The sequence below is a fragment of the Idiotropiscis lumnitzeri genome, chromosome 12, assembly GCF_059441095.1.
Source record: "Idiotropiscis lumnitzeri isolate Australia: NSW breed Sydney's pygmy pipehorse chromosome 12, RoL_Ilum_1.0, whole genome shotgun sequence".
NCBI lineage: Eukaryota > Metazoa > Chordata > Actinopteri > Syngnathiformes > Syngnathidae > Idiotropiscis > Idiotropiscis lumnitzeri.
The window spans coordinates 8,427,129-8,438,950 of record NC_142402.1 but is presented as its reverse complement, the minus strand read 5'-3'; the positions used below and the strand labels follow the sequence as shown (position 1 = coordinate 8,438,950).

The following is an 11,822-nucleotide window of genomic DNA, read 5'->3' as shown; positions in this document are numbered from 1 at the left end:
TTTATGTTGTAAATGTTGCACATTTTTGCGCAAATTTATTTTACCTCGGCTTTTGCTCGAAGGCAGCTACAACGGGCGCCAGCTCACCTGCATTCCCCATAAGGATATGTGGTACAGAAAATGGATGGATGAATGGAGAGGGCGAGAGAAAGAGAGGGATGGATGGATGAAGAGAGAGAGATAGAAAGGGAGAGCAAATGAGAGAGAGGGGAAGTATAGAGGACAGGATAGATGATGGGAGAGAGGCAGAAAGAGGTACGGATGATGGATGTATGGGTGTATGGATGGATGAAGAGAGAGAGGAAGAGAAAGAGGGAGCGAGGGAGGGATGAAGGTAGGGATGGAGAGAGACAGAGAAGTATGGATGGATGCATGGATGGGAGAGAGAGAGAGAGAGATGGAGTGAGGGATGGATGGATGGAGAGAGAGAGAGGGAGAAAGGGAGGGAGGAATGGATAGTTGGAAAATAATTTTCTTGAAATTCAAAGCTGGAAGTGAACGAATGTTACTGAATGGATTTAGTTTAATTTTTTTTAGGTTCCACTGGAACAAATAAATGGAATGAAATACTTCACATAAAGACATTACATCTCCAGAATTCCACAAAAAGAATGGAATGAATCTATCTTCTTAATAAGTTATACCTTCATAAATCTGAATGATTTCCCTCTGGTTTGTGCAATTCACAAAGTGTCACATTGCTACGATGTCACACTTCTTACACCACTTCACCTCTCAGCCTCCTGCCGCCTCACCACGTGGCGGGAACACAAGCCAAGTCAGGGTTCAGCTTCCCAAGCCATCCCGAAATGATACAGTATGTCCCACTTCATGGAAACAGCTTAAACATTCCCCCAAAGAAGCCACATTGCGCAGACTGCAGACAGTGCAAAAGCTTTGCAATCCCTAAACCTCACTGCACATAGTTGCGCGCAAAATAAGCAGCACTTGCTGAGGATCGGATGAGCAGAGCCAGTGCTATTTTCCAGTGCTGCTGTTGACATTACTATGGCCCAATTTGTTCTGAAATCCAACATTCGCTGCCTAGCACGAGGCACCGCTTGGTGGTTTTGCTGGTTATTAGGAAACTTGTAATTCCAGCTCCCGAATCCCCTGGTAAAACATGCAGTGTTATTTGCTGACACGATTGTTGGTCAAACCGCAAGCTGCAAGAGGCTCGTATGCCTCATGTAGAAAATATGAGATCATGCTGAACTGCTCAGCAGCAGACAAAATCTAATAACCACATTTGTCATGCAATAGTTTGCATATCTTGGGCTGCTCCTGCTGCTGCTCGGCGAGGGTTCCCTCAGAGTCGTGATTGGATGGTGGGCGGACCAATGGGTAGGAGGGAAACAGGTTATTTGAACTCTCCAAAGTGCTGCTCAACAAAACCAGACAACATCCACTGACTTTTCAAACATTTTTCGCTCTGTAACTGCAGCTGACGTACTGTCTTCATTTTCAGAGAAAAGACCCACGGACTATTTTCCATATTTTCCCCTCATTTTTACTTCAACTTTGTCCAGGATGGGAGCGTACGGCGTCTATTTAATTCTGTAAAACTACCGATGCACCTGCCGATTTGGGACAAATCTGCTTTGTTGAGAATGAACACAGTTGTTGGGATGGCATCTGATACTCTTCTTCATTTGGAGGATGAACAGAGGAGTAGACTGAACTGTGTCGCTCACACCAGCTTAGCGAACGGCCAGAATGCCAAACTGCTGCAATACCAGGAGTCCACTGAAGACGGCTCCTCCATCAAGTACAGAAGATATGGGTATGCTCATTTTCTTTTGGGAGACTTCTTTTGTTTCTGTGGTGCAATATTTAGATGCGTCAATACACATATTTTACTTTAAAACAAAGGCGCAAAACCAAATAAAAAAATTTAAAAAATCACATAAATGTTAATTACCAAAGATCTATTATTTGTAATCATTTTTTTTTTCCTGGACCAATCCGCAGCACAACTTTTACAGCTCCTTAATGTGCCACTTTTTCTTGATTTTGGTCCTGAAAATGCACTGCTGTTTATTTTTTTCTGCAATATATTATAATGTGCACTACAGTCTGATCTTCTGAAATCCTCCAGATCTCGCTTGGGTGGGGTCAAAGTTCGCCACAAGAGACAGGTGCTACAGGACATGGCCCGGCCTCTCAAACATTGGCTGTACAAACACCGCGACAACCCGTACCCTACCAAGACTGAGAAGGTTTTGTTAGCTCTGGGCTCCCAAATGACTCTGGTACAGGTGAGGCAAGACAAGTGTCGGCCAATATGGAAATGGTCTTTCACTTTTCGCACTTTTCTAACTGTCAAACTCTGCTTAGGTGTCAAACTGGTTTGCGAACGCCCGACGGAGGCTGAAGAACACTGTGAGGCAGCCAGACTTGAGCTGGGCCTTGAGGATCAAACTGTACAATAAATATATCCAGGGAAATGCAGAGAGACTGAGCGTCTGCAGTGATGACACCGACTCAGATGGTGAGGACAAATTGAATCAATACTCAAAAATCGCTATAATGATTCTCAGACCGCTCCCGCCATGTTTAATATTCCCAGATTCTGCAGAAGTTGCTTTTGAGCGTAGTTGATCATGTGATTAATTTCATATGAGGCAAGAGCCCACTGTCGACTCTGACAAAAGTTTTTTGTCCATGCGCTTTGGTGCAGATGATGACTGTCCATTACAAACGCCGATTTGCTCATCAGACATGGGGAGGTCCTCATCCCACATGTGTGGGATAAAGAACCAGGGAGCGGTCCTCGCCATGGCTGACCCCGCCAACAGCGACGATAGCGCCTCGCCTCCGTCAAAGTACAAGAGCAGCTTGCTAAATCGCTACCTGAACGACACCGTACGGCACATGATGGCAGGCAAGGCGGATCGCGTCGCGCGAAAAAGGAGGAGCCACTCCGAGTCCTTCAGTTCAAACGAGTGTGACCGAGACGCTGTGTCCCCGGCGTCATCCTATGACACAGAGACCAACTTCATCTACCAAATGGGTAAGAGGCTCCAAAGTGTCACACATCATTAACATTTCATTCACACTGAAGGATTTCTAATTCCATTTTCCAGCGGTTTCCACACAGTCACTTTGAAGTTGCCCAAATTACAAAACAGGACATTTTGCGAGATTCATGTTAATTCCTTAGTGAACCTCAATTTCGGTGGCGGGCCAAGGCGTCAACAATCAAATGTATCCTACCAGAAATGGTGATGATGATATTTATTCATGTTTACAGACTACTACAGACAAGTCAAACTACCACATAAAATGCTGACGTTAGTTTGGGCCAGCTGTGAGGTGAATTACAAATAGGATTGGCTAAAAATAAAAAATTCAATAAAGAAAGAAAAAAAAATCTATATAATTATGAATTACACATACGTTAAAGACCCTGACGAGATACACAGAAGCTGGGATCTGATTGGGCAAAAAAAAACAAAAACAAAAAAAACATTTACACACATGTACTGGAAGCAGTCCAGCTAATAGAAAAATTACAAAATGAATAGGATAGACATTGAAATGCGCTATAAAAATAAAATTCTTTTGTATTGTATTGTATTGTCCAAGTCCTTACAGATAAGCTTCTGCTGCCACAATAATGATGATGATAATATTATTATTATTATTATTATTATTATTATTATTAATAATAGTAATAATAATAATAATAATAATAAGAATAATAATAATAAGAATAATAATAATAATAATAATAATAATAATAATAATAATAATAATAATAATAATATATTATGTTATATATTACATTAAAAAGACCTGTGTTCTGTCCGCTTGCCCATCTGGCACATCTATGCCAGTATGACCACTATAGATTGATGATGAATATATTTGTAACTTTTCAATAATCAACTAGCATGACATTCGCATGCCATTATCTGATAGATGAAAATGTGCCAGTTTCCAACAAAAAGAGACATCAGCTATATCATGATGAGTTTTTGTAGAAAAAAAAATCTTATTTATTTTTGCAACATTAGAACATTTTTCTCCTGACAATGACACTTTCCTCCCGTAACTTTCTTTTTCTTAATTTTGCCATTTCAATGAGACCCGAATACTCTTTGATTCATACTGGCTTGACTGAGTGCCTGCTTAGTTAAATATTTATTTTTTAGTGGAGAAGACTAATAAAAGTTCAGTATGAAGTGTAGTAAAACCAAAATAGAACTTGACTCTTCAGGGTTCTTTGGCATTTATATATTGCTGGTGTTCAGTAGCAATCAATAAATTTTAACATCTCGCTTGCCATTTATGACGAACCAACTACTCATGGAGCCAGATTTATTTTATTTAATAGTTTTTTATGAACATTACTAATAAAATTCCTGCAAATGCACAAATCCCTTATTTGAAAATTTGGAAGGGGCTGATGCTGGCTTCTTCTACTGCACACTGCAAATATCATTTCCATACAAGAGAATGTGCCATTTGTTCCGCTTCAGCTTCTTGCCATGGTGGAAATGTCCAGTTGGGCCTCAAGGACAATTACAGAATGTCTGAGATTTTATTTTTCCCCGGGTGAAAAGTGAAAAACTCAGCCAAAACATCAAGAAATAGAGCAGTTTGTCAGCAGGGCACACAAACATCTCAGAGTGACAACTCGGCTTTGAAAGAACACAGCCCGAGAGCATTAATATCCATTTGGCTCCGTCCCATTTGAGTTTTGCGCTTGAGTCATGTACACGTCGGCTGCTTGTTTCTCTCAGTCCTGCTTCCCTACTCAATCTCATTAAAAAGTTACATTTCTACAATTGTGAGCCCACTATTCATTGGTTACAACGATGCGATATGCTCCATTTTTATGACTCTCAGCTTCCCCGAAATCAAATAAATCTTTGCAGTCGGACAAGTTTTATTTCGGTTATTGTCTGTGAAAACACTTTATCTTCAGTAACCTTGAGTTCAACCTCAGACTTCCACTCAAACTGATAATGCACAATATAAAAAGAATAATGAAAGCTATACGTTACAGCGCCATTAGGTAAAATGCAAACACTGCTTTTTTTAACGAGACTCCGTTGAGAGCCCTCCGCCAAGGCCATATTAACATCATTTGGATCATCATCATAATCACATTATGTCAAATTCATCTGTTATGCTTTTATGATTAATGTATTACTGTAATCACAATATATTTAGGAGAAGAAAAAAAAATGAAAGGTGTATCAGCGCCGACCACAAGTTCTTAGAAGTGCTGACAGGATGAATTTAGAAAAATAGAATTTTTAGAAATGAGTCTTTTTTGCATCATTTTGCCATGGGATGTTATTTGACTCTTTTATCAGCTGTAATCATACAAAAGGGAATGTGTTCTGATGAATAAGGAATTTAAGAAAACCAAACGACACTCTTAAAATCATTCAGGACTTATTGCGACAGTATTCACGAGGCTGAACGTAGCCGAGCGAAAAATGGAAACTTGAAAGCCCACCACAATTCTTTACAGCGCAAGGAACATGAAAGCATTTAAAGTCACATGTTTTGAATCAAAACAATGACAGGTAAAGTTATTTCCCAACACTAAGCTATACTACTTAGCTCCTGGTCACGTAGCGTCATTTCAACTCGGCACTGACTCGGGGGTAAAACGTAAAAGTATTCCCCTAAACATGTCAGTTAGAGCACCTCAAATCATATTTCCTTTGGACTATTCTGTGCTTTCTTGAACTCATTATTCACCGCGGCAGCACAGTTGAAATGTTTGTGAACACTTTTAATGTATCCCTGCTGGTTCTATTATGACATTTTGCAACCTAGCGCGACTCCTCTATGGAACTGAAGTGGAAAGTCAGTCTGCCAGATTCATGACAGGCCCGAACAGAACACCATTAAACCACAACGGTAGTATAGCTCGACAAGGCTCAAACGGTCGCGAAAAACGTTTGAACAAGTGATGGATTTTAAAAGTGATGTCACTGCTCTACTCTACAAGGTCACTTCAAACATATTTGTCGAGAGTTCACAGGCTGGAAACATCATGTTACCTCACATTTCCATGAAAAAAAAAAAAAAGTGCGTTTCTATTCCTGTACAAGACGTGTGGTGCTTACACCCTGGTCCGTGCCTCCCCTGAAAACCCCGGAGGGCCATCAATGTCACTAGGATTGTGTTTTATAACACACAGAGCAATGAAAAACCTGTTTGGACTCATGCCTGGTAGCACTATGCCCCCTTTTTGTTTCAAATGAAAACATCCTTGCCAATGGGGAGTTTCTCGTTCACACATTCATATCCATATTGCTCAGTCCATCTTTATTTGACATTGCAGAGTCCGATGGCATGCATGTAAAAATGTAACGGTTGGATAGAGCGAATTTCGTGACTTCTTAAGTCTAACTCAAATGCGGCAAATTTCCATCCATGCATTCATCCATTTTCTATACTGCTCATACTCATTATGGTCACAGATTTAGTGGAGTTTATCAGTTTATTTGCGACTGGGCGAGACTGGTTGCCAGCTAATGGCAAATTTGAATATGGAATATGTTTTGGTTTTTATGATTTAATTCAAGAGTAAATAGCTTTTTGGGGTTGCAAAAACAGACTTAATGGTAAAATAAGACAAAGTCTACGATGCACCATTGAAATTTCCTGTTATCACGTTGACACAATTGTCCCAAAACTACAAAGAAATACTTTATCTCCATACTTAGTTTGTCCTTTTTTCTGAAAATCTCAGCTCAGGCTATGTCTTGCTTGAAAGAGGAAGTGCAAATTCATCTCATTTCACTGAGCGTATATTGCGTTCCGTTATGCATAGTGGGATGTCATTTGGAGTGTGAGTCACCAGAAAAACACATTTTCTGATTCACTCACCGTGGCAACACATTTCCATCTTGTTAGAACATGGTGATTTGATACACTTACTGAAGGTGTCTTCTTTTTCTTTTGGCCCTTTCTCATTAAGGGTCAGCACGGTGCCTCAACCGGTTCCATCTGTCTGTCTGTCTGCATCATCCTCCAAGAGCAACTATCCTCATGTCTTCCCTCACTTTCAACCTTCTCTTTGGTCTCCCTCAAATTCTCTTGCCTGGCAGCTCCATCCTCATCGTCCTGCTGCCAACATACTCTCTATCTCTCCTCTGGTGTGGCCTCAACACAGTCTTAATAAGATTCCCATTAATCCTAGCAGAGTCTTCTCCCACATCATATACTTGACAAGGTCTCGGACCGCCCCTCCCTAAATGCAGGGCATTTGCGCCTTTGTGCGCCATTGTGGGATGGAACTTAGTGTTTTATGGGTCAATCCTCGCTGCATCACTAATTTGCAGCAAAATCAGGGCGTTACAATGCAGAAAAATAAATTAGACTCTCTTAGCACCTCGGATGATGTAGTTGGCTGTGTATGCGATGTGGGCAGATGGAGACATGTTTAAAATGAAAAGGATTATAATCCGGTCAATGAATTGATTTCTACAATGGCTCAAAGGGATTGTGCCATCCTGATATCATTTTGTGAATTAAATACAATGACGTCCATTACGCACACCTTGAGCAGCGCTGAATTTGTCTACGCGCACCTGGATTAAATACACCAAAATTGCTTTAGACCACCTTGCTGCAAAACAAACCACCTTTTAGCCAGTCTAAAATGTAGTCTACTTTAGTCTACTTTTTGTCACCAAATCAAAAATGATTACTGTTTTCTTTTCAATTTCCTTGTCAAGAAATAGCCTGGGGGGCGTAGAAGTAATGCCGAGTGAGGTTTAGCGGATGTACCATCATCACAAATATGCTGAACGAGATCATTGCCCCAGCACAAAAATGAAGATGGGCCCATTTTTACGCCAAGCACACTTAGTTTCTGTCAATAAATGAGCAGGTGCATCGGCGGCGAAGCTGCTTGGTGCTCCGGGACACATCCAGACAGGCGCAACACGGCCCCAAACACGCTAGACGAGACTTGCGCTGGCACTTAAATGAAGTTATGCACATTTTTAAGCCGTGCGCACGGCACCTGTCGTGCAAAACAGAGCCCATTTTTCCAAATTTTGTCCTTTTGGACAGGCGGCAGGGTACACCCTTGACTGATTGCGAGTATAGAAAAGGACTAATCATTGCGTCCATAGGTGCAATATACACACAGGTGCGACCAATCATCGTATTTTTTTCCTTTTTTTCAAAATAGTATGTGACTACCGGGTATAAAGTTTAAACCTTATCCTTCTACCTTTGTGTTTTCCGTACTCAGGATGTAATTTTGCTCGATGTTGCCATGACAACTGTTAGGATTTTACAAATCATTGTTCGAAATCAAATATTGTAATATTTGCCATTTTGGTGACGCTAAAATTTGAAAAAGTTGTACAAAATCCTTGTTTTGTACAGTTGGCAGGCCCACTCAAAATTTCCAGGGGAATTTTCATATTTTTTTTATTTTATTTTTTAGTTATCCATCTGTTGTCTTTCATACAATGTTCCCATTCATACAATAGAATTTGATTTAAGTTTCTTGCATCAGCGTTTCTATTTTGGGGAAATTTTTGTTAGCAATTTTTCTAATATAAAAATGGTTGCTTTTAATTGGCTCAATATAGGTTGAGGAAACCAATACACAAGCCCAACTTTGTTCTTTCTACAAGATACATTGTGAGAAGAGTGTTCACGAAAACCACATATCTGCATTTTAAATGTGTTGGTGAGGGATATAGAAGGTATTTCATGTAACGTAACTGAGGTAGTTCCTGTTTACAGAAAGATGTTGAACTATACAATCGTTTCATCTGTTTGATTTCCAAAGAACAAAAGGATAAATCACGATAACAGTTTTCTTTTCAATTACCTTGTCAAGAAATAGCCTGGCCAAAATCAGAAGTTGTGAAGTACTTATGCAATACTGCTGGTCAATTTACCATTCAAAAAAAAAAGCAGCAATCCCTTTCATTACCTACAAGTTCCCCATGCAGTAAATTTTAAAACTGGCAAGAGGTAAAACAATGTTTTCTCGCCGTATAAAATAAGAGGTCTAGAAATAGTTTCTTGGAAAAGGATGTTGCGGCTAAAGAGAAAAAAGTTTGAGGACGTTCAGAAGCAAGGAGAAAAAAAAAACAAAGCATAAATGATTTAGTCAATTGTTACACTTGACTCGTGGCCAACTGAGAGATCCGAGATGGAACACTTAGGGGCTTAAATCTATAGGTCTACATTTCATCAACTTATTTTTGCTTCATGTAGACATATGGAGGGCAACACAGTGAACTCGTGGTTCGCTGCCACACAGTTCTGAGGTTGTGAGTCCTTCCTGTGTGGAGCTTGCATGGGTTTTCTCTGGGCTCACCGACTTCCACCCACATTCCAAACACATGCACGTTAGGGTATATTAAGACTCGAAATTGTCCATAGGTATGAATGTCCGTGTAAATGGTTGACTATCCTGTTTGTAGCCTGCAATTGGCTTGTGACCAGTCCAGTCAGTAACGGATGGATGAAATTCTACATTACACAGAACAAGGATAGTGTGTGAGAGATTTGTCATAGAATACAAGGCCTAATGTCCTGCTTGGAAGGTTTCTTTTGAGAGAAATACAGTAATGGCAAATACTTAATATAAACATTATTTGATGTCATAATAATGACGTTAGATCTGGGTCTCAAAAGTTGTCAAATGTCTTCTAATGTGTTTCAAAGAGTTCCCTATATAAATTAATACCAAAAAAAAAGTCAATTTCCAGATTTGTTTCTGTTTTTAACACAATCACTTTACTATCATCAAATAAGCTGATTTATTTGGTAAAATGTCTTACTTTATCTTGCAGAGACCTTGGACTATACATCATCTAAATGTGACAGGTAATTATTAATTTCTCTTTTTCTATTACCGCCGTTTTAGGATTGTTTGATTTTTTTTTTTAACCATTTTTTCCTGGATATGTATCCAGTGGTCAGCCTCAGGAAAGAGGTCAGCAGAGTCAAAACAAACAAGACTGGCGAGAGATCAATGCCGCCGTGGCCCTGACCAGTCTGGCCCACGGGCAGAGCTGTAGGAACAACAGAACGCCGCTCGGCCCTGCGGCGGGCCAGATCTGCCACAGAGAGCCCCTGTCCATCACGAGGACCAACATCCCTCGTAGGATACCCATCACGGTGCCCACCTCGGCCCTGAGGCAGTGCTGCAGTTCTGAGCGGTCCACCCTTACCAGCCGCATCATCCAGAAGTCGTCCCACATCTCCGAAGTGCAGACTATCAAAGTGGGCCTGGCTAACAGTGTGTAGGAATTCAACGTCAACATGCAAGACTAAAATAAGCCTCAAGGTAGCCTCTGAGACTTTTTCATTTGCAGTGATGAAACTGTTTGTGAAATGTAAAATTATATATATATATATAAAGTATATACTGTATTATTCGACATTCTTTTATGTATTTTTGCCCTTTTTATTACAATGTTGCATATGTATTTCTATTGTGTTTTGTTGTACTGAAGTAAGTTAACTTCTTTGAGACTGGATCATCATCCAATGTCGTTAAATTGACAGCAGCTTTCCAATAAAGTCAATGCGAAGTCTCTTCATCAGTTTTGATTTGCAAGAACTAGTACCAATACAACCTTACTATATTCAGATGTAGTCCTGTAATTGTGGGCTCATGCGCATTGGTGTAAGAACTGGCCCATCTATTTTTCATATCAATGCAAACCTCGGTTTGTTAAGTGTTTGTGAATTTGGCAGAACACGATGATGCGACACCTTGAACTGGTCGACTGTTTTGTTTTGTTTTTTCCATAAACTGCAACTCCGTTAATTATAAAACATTAGCAGCAATGAATCATGCTAACACTAACCTGGAAATGAAATGAGGAATGAAAAACGTGCTAATGCCTGGAAGATGAGTTGATTCTATGTTCCAATGTACATTTCATCATTCATCTCTTTATCGCCACTTCCCTGTGCGTGTGTGTGTGTTCACCCGGGCTGGAAGCTCACATTGTTGATTGCAAAAAAAAGGGGAAAAAACATGCTTATTAGGTTAACTGAAGACTCTCAATGGTCTATAAATGTAAAGGTGAGTGTCTACTCTACTGTTTATGTGCCGAGCAATTTGCTGGTGTGCACACCAGAGTGTATGCCACCTCTGAGTGTTAGCTGGGATAGGCTCCAACTCACCTGCTACAACCCTAACCACATGACATGAGTTACACCGAGAAGAAAAGTTCACCAGCGGTGGGACATTGTAATTTCCTTGGAATGTTTCCAAAGAAAAAGACTTGGAGAGATTTATAGAAATTTAGTAGTGTTGCATAGATATCTTATTGTGAAAAATCCTTGTGATTAGTGTCTACACCTAGATTAATATTAAAGGTTATTCTTAATAACTTGCAGTTAAAAAAATGAACCAATTTGTTATGTCAGAAATCTTGAGGTTAATCAATAGCCAAGAAGTAGCTCAGAGTTTCAAAAAGGTCAGTGACCCCTAAAATAGATGGATTGATGTGTTGCCCTTTGCAGTAACTTTTCTTCTTGGGATTTCAAAAGTGTTTTTCTTGCATGCATAAGGCATAAAAACAACAGATACAATCTGCACATATGGACACGCATAGAAAAAGAAACAGTGCAAAGGAACTGTGCAAATGGTATACAACACTCCTGAGGAGTTTTAAGTCCCTTACTCAAGATCAACTCTGTTGTGCTAAGGAAGCATCTGACACACAACCAGTGTCAGTTGGGACTAATTGTTTGTGCTGCAGCAGTCGTCTGAACCTTTTTCTGCCCGACATATTCCTGTCTACTACTTGATGGGGACAAAAATGACTGGACGAGGTCCAATACCTAACTTAAAGGTTGTA

The 11,822-nt window shown here is 40.1% G+C and overlaps 1 protein-coding gene across 1 annotated transcript; it reads left to right on the top strand.

Annotated features, from left to right (window-relative positions):
- The first annotated feature begins 1,610 nt into the window (after nt 1-1,610).
- LOC148325735 (homeobox protein Mohawk-like) lies at nt 1,611-10,277 on the top strand. Its single transcript, XM_088311546.1, has 6 exons — nt 1,611-1,783; nt 2,099-2,258; nt 2,338-2,491; nt 2,681-3,013; nt 9,798-9,831; nt 9,921-10,277. The coding sequence occupies exons 1-6, from the start codon at nt 1,611-1,613 to the stop codon at nt 10,252-10,254; spliced, it is 1,188 nt and encodes a 395-aa protein (XP_088167672.1). The 3' UTR covers nt 10,255-10,277.
- Nucleotides 10,278-11,822: the final 1,545 nt, after the last annotated feature.

What these genes read in the sequence shown, in the direction of transcription:
- LOC148325735 (XM_088311546.1), top strand. Translation starts at nt 1,611, where the DNA reads ATGAACACAGTTGTTGGGATGGCATCTGATACTCTTCTTCATTTGGAG. An exon ending in TGATGACACCGACTCAGATG is followed by an intron (nt 2,492 to 2,680) that starts GTGAGGACAAAT and finishes GCTTTGGTGCAG; the next exon opens with ATGATGACTGTCCATTACAA. An exon ending in ACATCATCTAAATGTGACAG is followed by an intron (nt 9,832 to 9,920) that starts GTAATTATTAAT and finishes ATATGTATCCAG; the next exon opens with TGGTCAGCCTCAGGAAAGAG.